This window comes from Nymphalis io, chromosome 24 (genome assembly GCF_905147045.1).
Source record: "Nymphalis io chromosome 24, ilAglIoxx1.1, whole genome shotgun sequence".
Classification (NCBI taxonomy): domain Eukaryota; kingdom Metazoa; phylum Arthropoda; class Insecta; order Lepidoptera; family Nymphalidae; genus Nymphalis; species Nymphalis io.
In genome coordinates, this window is record NC_065911.1 from 1,824,234 (window position 1) to 1,843,414 (window position 19,181).

General features: G+C 33.4%; 2 protein-coding genes across 3 annotated transcripts; one reads left to right on the top strand and one right to left on the bottom strand.

The window, feature by feature from the left end:
* The first annotated feature begins 49 nt into the window (after nt 1-49).
* Nucleotides 50-14,999, top strand: LOC126777996 (ubiquitin-conjugating enzyme E2 H). Of its 2 annotated transcripts, XM_050501370.1 has the most exons (6): nt 50-247; nt 2,317-2,393; nt 8,586-8,753; nt 9,890-10,018; nt 10,846-11,043; nt 13,638-14,999. In XM_050501370.1, exons 1-5 carry the CDS (start codon nt 195-197, stop codon nt 10,995-10,997), a joined length of 579 nt encoding a protein of 192 aa, XP_050357327.1. In that variant the 5' UTR covers nt 50-194; the 3' UTR covers nt 10,998-11,043; nt 13,638-14,999. The 2 variants fall into 2 exon arrangements, with proteins under 2 accessions (XP_050357327.1, XP_050357326.1); XM_050501369.1 differs by having other exon boundaries at nt 10,846-14,999.
* A 2,176-nt stretch (nt 15,000-17,175) lies between these two features.
* LOC126777991 (carbonyl reductase [NADPH] 1-like) lies at nt 17,176-19,178 on the bottom strand. The gene is made up of 2 exons (XM_050501363.1): nt 18,283-19,178; nt 17,176-17,615 (listed from the first exon to the last, which is right to left on the bottom strand). Exons 1-2 carry the CDS (start codon nt 18,914-18,916, stop codon nt 17,416-17,418), a joined length of 834 nt encoding a protein of 277 aa, XP_050357320.1. The 5' UTR covers nt 18,917-19,178; the 3' UTR covers nt 17,176-17,415.
* Between the last annotated feature and the right edge of the window lie 3 nt (nt 19,179-19,181).

Consider the following 19,181-nt stretch of genomic DNA (forward strand, 5'->3'; position numbering starts at 1 on the left):
TTTAATAGGGCAAGACAGCTTTCATTACACATCACCTTCGAAATTTTAGTCTATGGTATGTGTCCATTGTTTTTCTACAATGTTATTTTTCTGACTGCTGCTGGTGGACGAAAATTTTATCTCGCTGCGTCGAGTGTGGGTCTGTGCTAGTGTTCGTGTTCGATACAGTGATTTATTTGAAATAGATCACGAAGATGTCGTCACCGAGCGCTGGAAAACGTCGGATGGACACGGACGTCATAAAACTGTATCCTTTGTTATCTTCCATACAAAGCAGTCACTGCGTTGGGCCTCCATGTAAATAAGTAGGTAGCTGAAGGGCCATCAGCTGATTGTCACGATTCAATAGTAAATCGATATAGGCTATTTGTGTATTAACGTTAAACTCAATAGACGTTACTTTTATCCATTTAATCATTTATGCTACTTATATTTTTATTTTAGAAATATGTTTTGAAGGGTTTATCATCTATGGCGCTTTGTGTGGGTCCATTAATCTATATATGTATATAGCAGGTAGATAAAGTACGATACGTTAGCGAACGGTGTTCTTCCGTGTATTTAGATTGTAATATTTCGTAATATGTATGTAGGCCACGGTCTTGATTGCGCATTTTTTTTTACTGTTGCTATTAACATTTAACAAAATAGACGTTTATTTCTTCGAGAGAATACAATTGATATGATATAATAATAATCGATAGATAGTTTTTATTTGTTTTTTTTTCTTGATTACAATGCATAGATTAATTATTATAATTGGTCTATTGTTTATGTATTTATGACGTCATGTGTACAGAAAAAATGCGACAATTACGTGAAATAAATATTCGGTTTGTGGTGGACGTAGTTCATGGTGGTTTTGGTATCCTGCCAAAATACTAGTATCTTCACAAGACACAAATAGCTAAGCATCATAATTCAAATAGATAAACAAATGCTATAATATAATATTAATTCATTCTATACAATCTATCAAAAAGCTAGTTAATTTTTTTTTTTTTTTTTTGTAATATATCCTGATTCAGGAATTACTCATAACCTTTGATAAAATAAATACTCAAAGAAAAAAACAAAAATTCAATTGTGTACCATTAGTTTTATTGTTAATTTTGTTTTAGATAATTCTAGAAACTAGACAATCATTGTATTATACTATATAGTATGACTCATTATAATAAATGTATAGGAAGTGTGAAAATGTATAGTATTTGCACTTTAATGGTGGAAAACATGTACATAAACAGACTTGCCTTTAAAATACCTAGATAAAGTCTATTTTGTCCACCTATAGAATTTTGCTTATAAACATTGGAAATTCTGCTATACACAATGATTAAATTGAATTGTTAGAATTTCAAATATAGCCTTCCCTTTCTTACATGTGGGATTAAAGGGGATAGCAATATTCTTCATTCATATTCCTGTTAAATTAGTTTAGTTTTAACCACCACAAAAACAGCAGTAATCTAAGTCTTATAACCTATGTCTAAGATTCTATAATCCTTTGTTTATTTCATGTACATTGCAATTAAGATTACACAAAGGTAACAAAGATTTGGAATTATTCAATGGGGGAAATGCTGCTAGCATTCTTGCCTCTTTTACACAAAACCATGCCTTGCAAACTATTTGTTTTAAATTATGTTCTTTATATATTTATTGAAGTTCTTATTTTTTAATAATAAATAAACAATTATCTATTAAATAAAAAAAGCATGTAAGTACACTTAAACCTAACTAGTTATTTAATAATCTAATCATTTTCTTTTAATTCTCGTACATAAAAATTTCTAAATTTCTTAATGGTGTTTGATATCCAATTCAAATTTTAAAATTGCAATTTTTAAAAATAATGTTTTTTTTTCTTTTTAACTCAGTATGGCGTTGTATAGTCTGTGTTGTATTTGTATAATTTGTATAGTACATCAGTATTACATAGTTTCCCACAATGTGTCAATTGATTGTTGATAAGACATCTTATCAAAACTCATATTGATATAACATTTAAATTATGAATTTATATTGAAAGATCAAAATGAATATGTATGCATGTTTTTTTTCATTATGTAAACAAGTATCCATAGATGTGTAGTATAAAGGTTATGTGTATAAGGTTCTTTCTATCGCTTTATTTTTCTTCTTTCTAATTTTATGTGTGTGTATTTTCATAAACGATTTTCTAGTATAATTTATTTTCAATATTATTCCTATAGTAAAATATGAATGTTACATATAAATTAAATTACCTTAATGTGAAATAATTGTTATTTTTCTTATTTTAAAATAATGAATACCTTACAATAACGGGATCAGTATTGAAAGTAAACATGAGGTGACAATACTCGGGGGTCTGAACGAGTTCTGTGTGAAATTCTTCGGACCTCCTGGAAGTGAGTATAACTTGAGCATTTTATTTATTTTCCTATATGTATAATACACTATATATTTAGTTTTGTGTTCCACTTTCAACAGTAACAGCCTGTTAATGTCCCACTGCAGGGCTAAGGCCTCCTCTCCCTTTTGAAGAGAAGGCTTGGAGCTTATTCCACCACGCTGCTCCAATGCGGGTTGGTAGAATACACATGTGGCAGAATTTCAATGAAATTAGACACATGCAGATTTCCTCACGATGTTTTCACCGTCAAGCATAAGATGAACTATAAACACCAATTAAGCAAATGAAAATTCAGTGGTGCTTGCACGGATTCGAACCCACGATCATCGGTTAAAATTCACGCGTTCTAACCAATAGGCCATCTCGACTACATTCAAAGTATCGTCGCAAATAATTTAATAAAATCAAAAACATACTTTATTAAATCTAAAGTAGATCTAAGAAGAATCCACAAGAAACTCATTAGCTACTCTTGTTCATCATCCATATGAAAAAATGTATTTTTTTATATGGATGATGACACTTTTTTTTTTAATAGTTTACTTGTGGTAAGGCTTTGTGCAAGCTCGTCTGGGTAGGTACCACCCACTTATCAGATATTCTACCGCAAAACAGCAGTATTTCATATTGTTGTGTTCCGGTTTGAAGGGTGAGTGAGCCTGTGTTATTACAGGCACAAGGTACATAAAATCTTAGTTCCCAAGGTTGGTGGCGCATTAGCTATGTGAACAATGGTTAACATTTCTTAGAATGCCAATGTCTGAGGGCGTTGGTGACCACTTTCCATCAGGTGGCCCATCTGCTCGTCGGCCGATCTAGTCTATAAAAAAAAATTCTAACTACTGATCTTCTTGAGGATTCTTCTTGGTATATTCTACATTCGGAACCGGTGCTAGCTTTACATTTTATTCTGTAAAATGACGATTCGAAACTACTTGATAAAGTCTACTTTCTATGAAGCATATTTTGATTGATTGCTTGTTTGTTATCGGTAAACTCTAAAACTGCTCTCTAAAATTACAAAGCTGCTATATTCAAAAGTAACATAGGGTATATTTTATTTCATTAAAAGTATTTCAATATTTATTTATGCCCTCTCATAGGCAAATAGTATTCCACGAGCCGCGGACACAGCTAGCATTAAATAATTCTATTTGAATTCGACCACATTTAATTGGAAAATAACCGAAACGACGTACCTGGATGGAGGGCACTTAATAGGGATGAAACACTAATGTTTGACCAAGCGACTACAAATAAAGGGGCAGTTGCTTGTTTGCACAGAATACTCCATCATATATATCTATATTTCTATATTAATATTGTAAAGAGATTTTATTTTTTGTATCTTTGTTCGTAATGAATAAACTCAAAAATTACTGAACCGATTTTAAAAATTCTTTCACCCACAAAAAGCTTCACTATCAGCGAGTAAAATAGACCGAAGCTCGTGGTATTTTATTTTCGAAAAAATTAGTGATTCCTACTATATTTGCAATAATGTAACGAAGATTTTCTGACAAAATATCTAAAGATAAATAATAAGATAAATAAATTTGTGTAACGCGGATGAAGACGGGGCGAGCTGGTGAGAGATCCATCGGTTATTTGTAAAATAAGTCTAAGTTTTCGAGTTCGCATTTTCGCATCATTATAATCTTTGGTATTCAAAATCAAAAGTGATACAAAACCGGTACAAATGTTTTTTCAATTTATGCAAAATATAAATACAATAATTTATTATTTATTTATATATTATTTTGACTGCCTCGTTGGTCTAGTGGCTTGATATAAGGCCGCAGACCCGGAGGTCCTGGGTTCAATTCTCAGGTCGGGCCAATGAAAAGTAATTGGATTTTTCTGTCAGAAAATTCTCAGTAGCAGCCTGGAGTCTGGAAGTTGGAAGTTTGTACACCCCCATGCCTCGGAAAGCACGTAAAGCCGTTGGTCCTGCGCCTGAACTCTTTCCAGTCGTGTCGGATTGCCGTCCCATCGGATTATGAGAGCTAGGGAATAGTGAGTGCACCTGTGTTTGCGCACACACTTGTGCACTATAATATCTCCTGCGCAGTTGGCTAATCCCCCTTGAGATTGGCCGCCGTGGCCGAAATCGGTCTGGAGGACATTATTAATATTATTATTAAATACGATTAGTAAAGAAGTTGATTTTTTTATTTGGTCTTAGGGCTTTATTAAACTACTGCTAAACGCTAGCACTACTTTGGTATTATTGTGTTCCTGTTTGTAGGTTCAATGAGTCAGTGTAATGACAGGTACAAGGAACATAACATGTCTTTGGTACAAAGATGCTTCGATCCCTTTTGGTGATGTCGGGAATAATTAATATTTGCTACAGCACCAATATCTATGGGCGTTAGTGACAACTTACCATACGGTGGCATTATTGCCGCTTACTCGATAATGTCGTTTACAGTCGGGTGGTGGCCAGGTTGTGCTGAACTTTTTTTTATTTTAATTTAAGATATATTAATGTATCTTTATTTATAATACAATTTACAATTATTATTCAAGATATTAACCAATGATATCATGACAAATTCAATGTCAAAGTAGTTTATTTGTCTTTTATCCTTGTGATCCTTGTGATCCTTGTGATTGAAATAGCTATACACATACATAATGTTACATAGCGTTTACATAGCGATTTCTTTCATATAATTAATGCCAATAATTATTATTAACCTTTTAACCCCTATCGTAATAGTTATCACAATTTAATTTGCAATAAAGAAAATTATTACGCAATGTTCGCAGCAAATGTATATGTTTTATAGCATATATAAATTTCGTTAAATATAATTTCATCACGCTTACACGTATTTTTCATTATCACATATATAGGCATTCATTACGTTCATTTAAAAACATATATAAAAATGCAAACACGTCTAATCTATTGTTTTATTTATTCAGTAATATAAAAATTATCACCATTGAATTTGAAATAATTAATTTTAAATCGCCGCCTGATGGTAAGCGGTTACCATCGCCCATACACAGGGGCACTGTAAGAAATATTAACCATCCCTTACATGGGGAAACAATATCAGGAACTAAGATGTTACGTCCCTTGTGCTTGTAGTTACGCTGACTCGCTTTAAGCCGGTACACAATAATACTAATTGTAAGTTTTAGGCGCTCTACGCACCAGCTTTGGTCCGTCGACCTATGTCGTCAACATTTTGTCGGCGGGCTAGTTGGCGGTTTCACTCATTGCAAGTCGCAAAGCCGCCGGGCAACTAAACAATTGCGTACGCAAGCCGCCGGCGACCACATGTTGTGGACATGATTATATACATGTAGGCCGCCGGGTTGTCGGCGGGTCGGCGGCTTTGAACTGTAGAGCACCTTACTGTTTGGTGGTAGAATATGTCATAGGTGGTACCTACCTGGGTGGAGACGGGTTTGCACACAGCCCTACCATGAAATGTAACATTTTTATATATAAAAACCTTCATAAATAACTTAAAAATCAACGCCAAAAAGGCATTAGTTATATTCTAAGCTAATAAATTGATTATGATGATAATCTGCATGGTAATTTTCAACAATTTCAAATGACAAATGCGACTCTATTGCTTTGATGACGATCCTGATGTCTACTTTCTCAAACCCTTCACAACTCCTTACTGGTTGCCTCGGATTTTAGGATAACACCTTTGAAAGCCGATGTCTCTTTCAGTATCTCCGTTTTACCCTATGAGTGTTAGCTCATGCCTTCGACTTTCACCATTTAGTTCTAGCAGCGCCATCTAAATTTGATACATTTTGGGGTCTTTTTTATACACAAATATACTCTTTTAGAAAAAAACGTAGTCTACATTTAAGAAATAGTTTACTCCATCGCTTCTCTTCTGTGGCAAATGTCACCAGCCCACTGCCACTTCAGTTTTCTAATTCTTTACTTATGTCTGCTTTCTTAGTTTTCTGAAGCGAACCTTCAGTGATTACAATCATAGCCCTTTCCGCAGCTCGCTGGTTGATCTTGAGTTGGTAATCCATTTGTACCGTCGATATAAAATTGTTATTTTTTTAAGTGATTGTGTTTTTTTCCGTATTGTTTTGCAAACTGCAATGCTGTTCTTTAAATCACACGTGAATCTTGAAAATCGACATACATTGATACGCTATTTTTATACGTGTTTCCTTTAAATGTTACATTATAGCCAATGCTGCACATAACTTACTGACATTTCACGATTGTTTCCTGCGGAGCTCTAAAGGTGCAAGACCAGCTTTACTTGGTACTAGAGTCCATCGCTCGCTAAACAGCTCGGGACGGCCAATGATAATTTCTTGTCAGAACTTTTCAAAACTCAGCTTAGGACACTAGACCATCGAGGCTGTCATAAAACAGCATATATACATATATATATATATAGTAAATAAATAGTCTGTCGATTACCTTTTTATCTGAAAGATAAAGATGTTTATTGTTATTATTAATAGTTTTAGATGTAATCTAAATTTTATAACGAAGTAAAGTAGTGCAGATAATATTCTAAACACGTGTATTTTATTGAATAAAATATTTTATAACGTATAAAAAAGTAATATATTTTTTTCAATTAATTAAACGATTTTTAAAAGTTTTGGACATACGGTACCACAATATTCAATGATGAATTGTCGAATATAAAATATTTATAGGAGAGATTGACTACCTCGTTTGTCTAGTGGTTGGGTATAAGTAAGGTCCTTCAAACCGATTTCGGCCACGGCGGCCAATCTCAACAGAGATTAGCTAACTGCACAGGACATATTATAGTGCACAAGTGTGTGCGCAAACACAGGTGCACTCTCTATTCCCTAACTCTCATAATCCGATGGGACGGCAATCCGACACGACTGGACCAGGCTTTACGTGCTTTCCGAGGCACGGGAGTGCACCCACTACCAACTCTCAGACTCCGGTTTGCTATTGAGATTTTTTTGACAGAAAAACCCAATAATTTTTTACCGGCTTGACCTGGAATTAGAACTCAGGACCGCCGGGTCTGCGGCCTTACATCTATAGATGTACATCGATCCCGAGGTCCTGGTTTCAAAACCCAGGTCGAAATACAATTTACTTAAACCACAAACAATTTAATCACTACGTGTTACATAGCGTTTACATAGTATGAAGAATTATAATTACATCATCAAAACACTAATTGCTGAAATGACAGTTATGGGAAAAGTTCGCTGTGAGGCGTCTTTGTTTACAGTTCATTTTTTTTTGTAATCCGTTGAGAACGATTTCTAGATTCTATTTAAGTGCGTACGCTAAAACCCGCCTAGATGGCGCTAATAAATTCATTCGGTTCACAATCGTCTAGAGATTAGATCATTGATATTGGATTGTGCTTAAGTCAAATTTCATATAACTTGAATACTTCAAGTTCGGACGTAAATAATACGAAACTATCGAGATTTATCGTAAATAAATAATAATAATATATCCTGGGACTTTTATTCACACACGGCCATTTGATCCCAAATTAAGCAGAGCTTGTGCCATGGAAACCAGACAACTGATATACTACATATACTACTTTTCTTTTGTAAATACATACTTATATAGATAATTACACCCAGACTCAGGTCAAACAGACATGTTCATGCACACAAATGTCTGCCCTGGGTGGGAATCGAACCCATAACCTTCGGCGTGAAAGGCAGGTACCAACCACGCCAAACGGCTCGTCAAATCTTTTTTATTGTACGTTACGCTACGTTTATGGAAATTACTTTAGACTTTGAAGTAAATTGATTATAAAATTTTACAACTCAAACTAAATATTTGTGGTGTGAGGGGATAATTATTGAAAATAAGTCAAACTTTGTGGTTTCGGTTAATTTTCTGGCATTTTGACTGTCGAAGTAGAATGTTGTTCTGAATATAAGCGAACACGGCCAAAGTCATAGTGATAGCTGATACTAAATTATGATATATTTGTTAGAGAATAAATAATAGTAATTAAATATAGTCTTAGTTTTAACTTGTGTACGACTAATGGCAACACTGACGGTTACACGACTTATCGTGAGTCAGTAGAGCGGGGTTCGTAATCATTGCATTGAGAACACTCGATCGTGCCGCACGTGCGTACTGACCATGTCGGACGAACAAATTGCACAAAGTCGGCTCGGCTTCTGCAACATATTATTCTATGAATTCCAGCTCCGTACGAAGGTGGCGTATGGCGCGTGCGAGTGCACTTGCCGGACCACTACCCCTTCAAGTCACCGTCCATCGGCTTTATGAACAAAGTCTACCATCCTAACATCGATGAAGTATCGGGCACAGTATGTCTGGATGTCATCAACCAAGCCTGGACAGCTCTATACGGTAAGCGTTTAAGTTAAGCTTATATAAAGATCATACACAACTGCTTAGCTAACTGGAAGATTTCGTTTAAAAAAATGTAGCCTTAGCTTAAAATATATATTTGTGCATTATTTTTTTATGTAAGAAGCAAATGAGCAAATGCATCACCTGATGTGACCTTCGCTCATCACAGTGGCTTTGGTACAAGTGTAAAACATTTCTTACACCCTCGATTCGCCACCAACCACACTTAAGATGCTATGTCTTCTTGTCGAAATATCACAATTGGTTGAACGTGAGTTATAATAACAAATGCAGTTGTAACACAGCAAACTGAAGAAGTCGAGCGGAACATGTATTTTTAATTTAGCACTATAATAGATTATTATAGTTTTATCTGGAGACAGCATATAAACAATATCCTATTCTATGTACACTGAGTTAATAGTCGAGACCTTGAATAAAATCTATGGTAGATAGAAGGGGGGATTTAAATGTCGGTGAAGTTGTTCATCGGAACTTTGGAAGTAAAATTAAAATATAATTGGAATAGTGTTGTATTATAAATAAATAAATATTAATCAAGAACCGTTTGTGATGCATATTAGCAAATTTATTTATTTATTTATTACACCACCAACAAAGTACGAACAGATACATGATAGCACACAGTTCATAAAATAAAATACAAAGAAGTGGTACCTCAATTACAGCTGATAACCGCATGAACAATAAGGCGACATAATACATTATAGCACGAATAAAAGACAAATCAAAATTTCAAGTTAGAAAACAAAAATAAAAAAAACATTGAACAAAAATTTAATAAAGTAATATAAAAATAATAATGTAAACTAATATGGATAATTAAGTATTATTAAAAATCGCATGTAATATGTAAATCTAAGTTTTGCTTACACCTTCGATAGAAAAATATAAAATCGTATTTCGAACACTAGTTCATATTATTATTAAATTTGGCTCGAGGAGTCAAGGGACAAAAATATAAGACCTATATATAACGAATTGTATATATGTATTCTTTATTTAGTAGCAGTTAAGATGACGTTAAGAGACCTCGAAGCAATTATAAATCTAGGTTTTATTCGAACGCTTTTAGTGATTATCACACACTGATTTATTGTTTTTTATTTCAGATTTATCGAATATATTCGAATCGTTCCTACCGCAGCTTCTTACGTATCCAAACCCCATCGATCCACTGAACGGTGACGCAGCTGCCATGTACCTCCACAAACCGGAGGAGTACAAAAAAAAGGTCTCGGGTAAGTCTTGAGTTGAATCTATATGGTCAGTGGGTGCGTACCACACATTCGTCAGGTATTATAACCAAGAAATAAAAATGATTCGAATATTCGAACGCGGTACTCGAACTCGAAAATTTGAACGGAAATTGTGCCACTGTAATAATAAGTACAAGAGGTTCTCTTTGCTTTCAGAAATCATGATTTTCCAATGAATCTTAAATATGTTTTGCAGTGCAAATGACCATAGGACCATGTTTGTTTAGCAGTTGTTTTGTATTCCTTTTATGTATTATAAAAATTAGGGAATGGCTCATAATGTATCTCATGCTCATAGTACATCCAAAATGAAGGTTATTATTTCGTATGTCGTATTAGCGTCATAAAACTCAAATTTTTGGTGATAGTGGTCCCGAACGAATTAGGATTCACAAGCCAACCGACTTACCTCAGATCGTATCTGTAGAAAATTTGCGTAACAGTAACAGTTTTCAGAAAAATGTTAAAACTGAAAACGAAAACAACGGCTCAGTTCTAAACAAACGAAAGTTTCGTAAGTTTTTTTATTCTACCGCAAAACAGCAATACTTGATATTGTTGTGTTCCGGTTTGAAAGGTGAGCGAGCCAGTGTAATTACAGGCACAAGAGACATAAAATCTTAGTTCCCAAGGTTGGTGGCGCATTGGCTATGTAAGAGATGGTTGAGATTTCTTACAATGCCAATGTCTAAGGGCGTATGGTGACCACTTACCATCAGGTGGCCCATACGCTCATCCGCCTTCCTATTCTATATAAAAAAAAAGTGTGGAGTATATTTGACCCCCAACCCCTGGCGGCCGGCCCGCAGACTACGTGCGGCGCTTCGCGACGGAGGAGGCGCTGCTGGAGAAGGACGCCATCACGGGCGCGGGCGCGGTGGCGCGCAACGGCGCCGCGTCCGACACGGAGTCGTCCATGTCCGAGTTCAGCGACGACGAGGCGCACGACATGGAGTTATAACGAACTGTGCGACGTGCGCGCCGCGTGCCGGCCGGGGTACTCTCGTGTTAAGTAGCCATCCGCCGATTGCATTTCGTTCGCTGAATCGAAATGGACTGGTTGTTTTTTTTTCTCAGCGTCTGTGTTGCTAGCGACGAGGGCGCCCTGTTCGTTTTTTTTTTTTTTTTTTGTCGTCTCTCGACCGCTTTGTACGTGATCGCGTGTGGCATGCCAAATTGTTGGGTATATTTTTCGGTCGCGACTGTTTCTCTTTAATATATGGTTGTGCGTTGTGTCTCGGTTCCTCGATCGAGTACAGAGTCGAGATCCGTCTTTCGTTGAATAAATGTAACTTTAAAATATGTGTGAAAATTTTGAAGTTTCTAATTGATATTTAAATCTAATATACATATGAATTTATCTGTGATTGTCAATATACTTTCAACTGTAACGGGGCGCCCGATTGTAAAAGGTTGTTTTACTACCTCAACAATGTTATATATATAAAAAAAATACTTAAAAGGGACAATTTATCCTTAAAAACGTCTTTTTATAAACCTTAGACATATCTTTAGAAATGAGTTTATCGATTGTATTAATTTTTACCTTCTGACATTAGACCGATAAGTTTTAAAGCTAAAATTTTAGTTGTAATTGAATCGAGGTAGTAATATAATCTGTGGTCAAAAAAAAAAACAACACGTCACAGCAATTTTCCAATCGAACAGTGTAAAGCCAGTTATATATTATATAGTATGTGTACTGTGTCCGCTGTCAACTCGTTAATTTCGTTATTTGTATAATGTATGGACCACAAAATGCCAATTTTAGGATTCTAGATCGAAAACTGCTCAGAAAAAAAGTAAATGACAGTGGACACAAAAGTGCTTTAAAATATGTGGAAATTTTTCAATATAATTGTAATTTGTAATCTAAAATTGGTGTGTCAGGAAAGTTTACTCGATAAAATTGTTTATGGCTTGTCTATGAATACAGACGCAAGTCATTATCCGAGAATAGACAAAAAAAAAGTGTTAATCAAACGACCCGCTCTGTATTTCAATATTTTACCCGACTATTTTATTTGATTTTTGATAATTAACAATATTATAACTAACCTTAGCTAAGATTTTTTGATTATATTATGTATAAAGCGATATTTGAAGTCCAATTTAATGGAATAAATTAAAAAAAAAAAAATAACAACGCTTCTTATAATATATGCAATGAATATTTTGATGATAATTAATTTTATGTCATATAGCTATTGTCAGTTCAAATGGACGTATGTTAATATATTTTTTTTTAATTTATGACTTTGACAGATTATTTTAACATACAATGATTACTATGGCAACAAGGAAAGGGCATATGAATATTATATAAGCGAAACAATAATGACAGAAACATTGCTCGATTGGTGTTTAGTTAAATAATGTTGTATACTTTTTGTCATCAATGATTTGACAATAAAAAGAAGAGGACGGCATTGTCTAATTAAACTCCCCGTAAAAATTTATAGGTGAAGCCGTATTTCCTTACTTACGATCCTTTGCAATACCAATAGCGATATGATAAAATTTTAATTTTTATATTACACGGTTAAATTAAGAAGACATTTCAATTTTTTATTATTAATGAAACATTGTGCATATTCATTTCGTATAGATTATAAAATTACAAATGTTATTGTAACTTTTTAAATGTCCGTCGTTATATATAAGAAAAATGCTTAGACATAGTCGGGTTTGTGTTTTTTGTCGTCTTGGTTGATGGCGTGTGTCTTGTAAGTTACGCTTAATGTTAGCGTTATATAAAGAATTGTGTTCAAATTGATGTTATTATCGATTCGAGTAGTTTGAAACGGCTTCGAGAGGAATACGAAGGAAATTTTTAGTAGGGTCTGTGTAATAAAAATACTTTTATAATCTGTGTAATTCGAGAAAGTGCATCGTCTATGCTTCAGAGCTATTGTCTCTATAATTCCTGGATAAGAATGCTTATTATTAAATAAGTTCTCGAATTTTATGATAACGATATTGCTAATGAAATTAACTTTTACACTATTTAACGTAATACTGGCAGCACGACGGATGTGAGTGAGCATGGTAGGGTTTTTGTAAATATCTTTTTAATCTGTCCCCATAGCATAAACCAACTTAAATCGAAAAGCCCGTTGTCGGACTAAAGTCATCACTTTATATCTCATAGGTATTTAATATTTTTTTTTTATTATTATAGTGATAATTTTTAAATAAATGTGTCAATGTCTATATTCTCTGTCCATCTCCCTCACACGTGACTACCGTAGTGTAGTTTACTTTTCGAATGGCAACACTTTGAGATTTGACAGTGACAGTTATTATGTCTACAATAAAATGATATCATTCATCTCATACTGTGATCAAATCCTTTCGACAAAAGGGATATTTTTCGTGAATTTGTCAATATAGAGGTTGAGAAATACAATTGTTAGCAGTTGTTAGTTTAATTTTTGTTTTAATAGTACTCCGCTTTAGCACAATTTATATTCAATTTTCAATGTTGCCTTTTATATCGTTTCAAAAAAAAATACGCCTTTAAACATCATGCCAACAGATGCTAATCAATATACTGTTTTTTTTTTCTTAAAAAATAATGTTCAAATTTCTTTCTCTACAGCATGTTGCTACGTAAAACCTTCTCCTCAACAGGGAGAGGAGGCCTTAGCCCAGCAGTGGGACATTAACAGGCTATTACTGTTACAGCATGTTGCTACGTTACTACAAATAGCCCTCTATGATACTTGTATAAAAAACCTATTATAAATGATCTTAATTTGGAAGTATTTAAACGAACTTGAGAAATGAAATGATATATTACACAAAGTGAAACTGATCAGAGCGAATACTCATAAAGTGATTGACGATTTTTTTTTTTTTTTTTAGTTTTATGCTCGCGTGTTCGCACAGGTGTGGCCGTAACATTAAATATATAATTTCGTTTTCGCTTTTAAATCGTTCTGTCACGAGTTTGTCTTATATAGAAGGCGATGTTTGATGTTATTTTTCTAGCGCATATATTTGACGGCTTTACCAAATAGTTAGCATTTTTTTTTTTTTTAAATATTCGATGACTCGTTAGCAACAACGCTTTTTGTCCTGCCGATGAGTTTTGGACTTGTAATGTTCTTTTTGATTTCGCGTCGTTTTTTTTTTTTTTTTCGAGTTCAAAACAGAATTTCTCTGAAAATACTTTTTTTCGGTATAAATTGATGTTTTATAAATTGATTTCAATACACGTCTTTATCTTATCTATCAACAAGGACATTACAAAAACGAATAAGACACAGATCTCTAAATATGACATTTTGCGATCCTAAAAGTGTTGCAATCGTCTTAATAGTTAAGTCTAGGTTACGTATAGAATATAACATGAAAAAAATATATATATTAATAATATAGACATATATGTATCTTCGAAATGATAACTCAAGCCATAATAATATATTTTGGTATAAGGAGATAAAAAGTTAAATTTTCTTAGTTGTGTAGAAGTTGGGTTAATGGATGTTTTTTTTTTTTAATTTAAAAGTTTCTGGTAGATTTTTTCGAGCTTTCGAGCCCACCCAGCTTTCGGGTTGATCCACATTCAGATTACATCCCTCTGTGACGAGGCGAAGATTTTCAAATGGACTTCCATTGAGACGTGTTTTTACCTGTTGACTATTTTTTTTTTTAATTGTTTTTAACGTCGTTGTAATGTCAGTAATTTGATTGGAAATGCAGTACGAGTACATTTGAAAATGTTAGCCGATGCAATAGTGAAGCGATCCAATCGGTTTCGATGCAAATTTTTCATCGGAACACGTCGCGTCACTACTGTTTCTTGTTTTCATGTTAAACTAGCGCACTAAAATAATTTGATTGGATAATAATTTTTATGGCCGCAATGTGAAATCAGTTATTCATGTAACACAATAAACGTTTATAGTATATTTTTATTTCATTACATGTAATAAACTTACGTTATTTTGAAACTAAATCTGTAATTTTTATTTTTATTTCTTTTTCCTTATTATTCCAGTATTGTTTGTTAATTATATAGATATTGTAAGAAATAACACAGTGAATTTTAAATGATTGCGCACTAAAGCCAAGGACTAAAGGGTAAGCGTTTTTGACTTTTCGTGCACTTAATTCTCGTTTATGGTTTATCTTCGGTGGTGATGGTAAATATTGTGAGAAAACCTGCATGTGTCGAATGAATGTCTTTACTTGCATATCCATTTCCACCAATCCGAATTGCAGCAGCGTGGAATATGCTCATAACCTTGAAATGACGTCAAGTCCAGCGGATAGACATTAAGGGGCTTTTATTTTAATACAATATATATATTGATATTTAGGTGTTACGATTTTGTATCACCAACATTTTTTTGTTAACAAAAAAAAAGTCTAAATATGAGAATCTATTTTCTCAAAACAATTGTTCGTCTATAATCAATTTATGTAAACGCAATTTTAATTTAGAACAAAAAAAACCATTGACTTTAAATAGCTTCAAATTAATAATAAAATTTCCACCAACCCGCATTGGAGCAGCGTGGTGGATAAGCTCCAAACCTTCTCCCCAAAAAGGGAGAGGCCTTAGCCCAGCAGTGCGACATTAACGGGCTGTTACTTAAAACTGTCGTGGGACTATGACATTCCAAATTGTTAAATAACATTTATATTTACTTTGATTTATTTAAAATTCATCCTCGACAATAAGAATAATAGAAGGTATTTATTACTATTTTAATATGGCAATACATCTTACTAAAAAACTTACATGATTGATTCACTTGATTACGATTGTCATAATCAATCGAATTGTCGATAATACGATGGAGTATGAAGATATAAACAATTTTTTTCGTAATGTTGTCAGAAATTAAAAGACAAATTTGATTTATTAACATAAATATTTTAACAATAGACTATACACCACTTTATATCTACACACTCATACTGCATTTTTCTATTCATATTATAATGCTATGAGTATTTCTTACTGACAGATCAGTCTGGGAATCTATAAATACAAAATACATTGTAGTGTCTGATGAAATATTGGTACTTGCCTATATAAGGATCAAGATCTTCAAAGCATACTAATTATCCTTCATTGTTTACATCAAAATAAGGTAACTATTGTATGTACAGATATAATTGTATACATAACTTGTTGCTTTAATGTATGAGATTGCAAAACAAAATAATAGTATTCTAAAACTAAAAATGCACATGTGAACGGAAAAAAACGTTCCGTTTCACGTCACTTCAAATTCGTATGAAAACTAGGCGTCTCGCGGGGTGAGGAATGTGTCGTTTGAAAGAGGCAACCATCTCAACCAAACGACCCTTATCAACCCCAAATTCGAGATGCGAATTTCAAATGCCAACCCAAACATATAATAGTATTTTGTGCAGGCGTGCAAGAATGGAAAACATCATAAATATTTCTATATAAACAAGTGCCAATGAGTGTACATCAGTTGTAGGTAAACGCTTATCCCAAGATGCCATGACATTAGAGTGAGGATTTGCCAGGGTCCAATCGTTAAGTGTTTGATTAAACGATAATTAATTTTCATGGATTTAAGAGGAGGGTCGCGGTGCCCTTCGAACTTTGAACATTAATTAAATATCATATTTTTTTGTCGACAGTACCAAAACTTGTGTCTATGACATCATTAAGTAAGGTCGACGACCGTGGAAACGAACAGCTAGTATTCATTTGATTTTATTATTGAAAATCCATTATTGTCGGTGATAGATGGTTATCTGTAATTGGAAATACTACATAGCTTTTGTAATAAATTATTAGATTAATTCTAATAAAATAATACTATTATCTTATAATGTCATATTATCTAATTTATATATTTGAAAAGATACTATATCAATACAAATGTTAAGCACTGAGGGCATAAAATTTACTTAGTGTGAACAATGGTACGTCTCTTTCTTTCAAATGTAAAATCAATAATGACAGAAAGAGTCAAAATCAGTGTTTAATAAAAAACCACATAGATTAAACAGATAGATCTGTTACATGCCCCCAATAGTCTTTATTGCGGACAGCACAGATAATGTAACTCATCGTCAGTCTTAAGTTATGATAGATCAGTTACAATCAAGTATATTTCTTTAAAAATAATCATTAATTAAAAACATGTGTTTAAAAAGGCACTTTATTTTTTTTCAAATATCTGAAATATTTCCTCAAAAATTGAGTTACATAAAAACAAAAACAATTCTTTGTACATTTTTAAATGATAAATCTTATGTTATAAGGTTCAAAAATTAAATTTATTAAATATATTCTAGAAATAACCGCCTATCAAGATGCAATATTACTTATATTAACAAATCATTATAAAGAAGTTAGAATTGAATATAATATTCAGTGCAGTTTAATGTTTCTCTCCTGGTTTTGATCCTGCCCAGCTGACGATCCGCTTATCATACCAAACATATTCACCTTTGACAGAATCTGAAGCATCCAGAGCTAAAAATAATGGTGCCTGTGCACCCTCGTCAATAGATAATGGGCCTTTATGAGATGACATATCGGTATCCACATAGCCCGGATGTACAGCATTCACTTTTATATCTGAAAATAAAAATATAAAATTTATTGAATATGTTATATTTCCATATGATTTTGTACTTTGACTTTTATCAAACCTAATATTGATCATAAAACTTGTAATAGTGTTTTTATAAATCAGCTGTTACTTATGGTTTCATCTGCATGAAATCATGATTACACATGCCTTTTTCTTAAGCATTATAATAATAAAATGTGCATTGCCCATGGTTTGAAAGCGTAAATCTTAACTCATGATTGCGAGTTCAAACCAGGGCAAGCACCATAATTTTGTTTTTATAATTCATTTTGTGCTTATGCAGTTAAGATAAACATAGAAAACCAGCATGCATCTAATTTTACTAAAGTTTTTCCACATGTTTATCCACCAACTCGCATATATGCAGCATGATGGAATGAAATTCACACCTTCTTCTCAAAGAGACCTATCCACTCTCAGCTGTAGGAAAATTACAGACTTACTTTTCTTTTATGGTTATTTGGTCCACTTTAGAGTTTTAAAGAGATATGTCATAATATAATTACAAACACGAGTATTTCAGAATGATGTAAACTTTGCCAATAAAAAAGCTATCTAACTTAAAAAGAGTTTTACAAATCATATTACTAGTTTCTGAGATTAGTGTCTTTATAATGATAGTATATATAAATAAGATTTAATAGCACTCACCTTTATCATTAAGTAACCTTTGTTGTATCTTAGTTAATGCTGTTAAACCAACTTTGGACACAACATATGATGAATTTCCCCATTCTGTTGCTTGTCTGCCTTGCTTAGCTGCCTCTATATACTGACGCATTAGGTCTGAGAGCTCTGGTATAGTCAAATTAGGGTCTTGGAATCGCTGTCTCAGTTTTTCGCTAGGTATACAGCTTAAATGACCACAAGAACTGGAAATATTCACAACTCTAGCACCATTTCGGAGTAAAGGAAACAGTATTTCGCAAGTAGAAAGAACTGAGAAGTAATTGACTCTCAAGGTTTCTTCGGCCTGAACCTCTACTGGGTCTGGAGCGTTGCTTTTAAAAGCAATCGCAGCATTGTTAACCAAAATATCTATGTTACCATACTTTTCCTTAATGTAATCATGAAAAACTGTTAAGCTTTTTGGATCTGTGATGTCGAGTTGATGGTAATTTGGGTTTAATCCTTCCTTCTGAAGAGCAGCGACGGCGTCAGCCCCGCGTTTCTCGTCTCGCGATGTCAGGTAAACAATGCCGTCAAAACGTTTGCAAAGACCTCGAACTATCGCAAAACCGATTCCTTTGTTAGCTCCAGTAACAATAGCTATTTTTGAACTCATTTTTGATATAATTTTAATGCAAACAAAAATCGGTCTGTCCTATATTTTGTATAATATGAATGATAAATTCAATTATGATAAAACGGTTATCTATTTTAAAGTGTTTATTAAGTACATGAAAGATAATATTACTCAGACTATATAATCTTCCCAGAGAATGTACTTAACGCACTAAACTTAACAGCTATCGAAAAATGCTGAAATTAAGGTAGTTAATATGAAAAACTGAAATGTATGTTATTACTTATGACATGACATTTGATAA

Coding starts and splice junctions, on each gene's coding strand:
- LOC126777996 (XM_050501369.1), top strand. CDS start 195: ATGTCGTCACCGAGCGCTGGAAAACGTCGGATGGACACGGACGTCATA. Junction 248..2,316: donor GACACGGACGTCATAAAACT/GTATCCTTTGTT, acceptor TAACGGGATCAG/TATTGAAAGTAAACATGAGG. Junction 8,754..9,889: donor AGCCTGGACAGCTCTATACG/GTAAGCGTTTAA, acceptor TTTTTATTTCAG/ATTTATCGAATATATTCGAA.
- LOC126777991 (XM_050501363.1), bottom strand. CDS start 18,916: ATGAGTTCAAAAATAGCTATTGTTACTGGAGCTAACAAAGGAATCGGT. Junction 17,616..18,282: donor AAGGTTACTTAATGATAAAG/GTGAGTGCTATT, acceptor TTTTATTTTCAG/ATATAAAAGTGAATGCTGTA.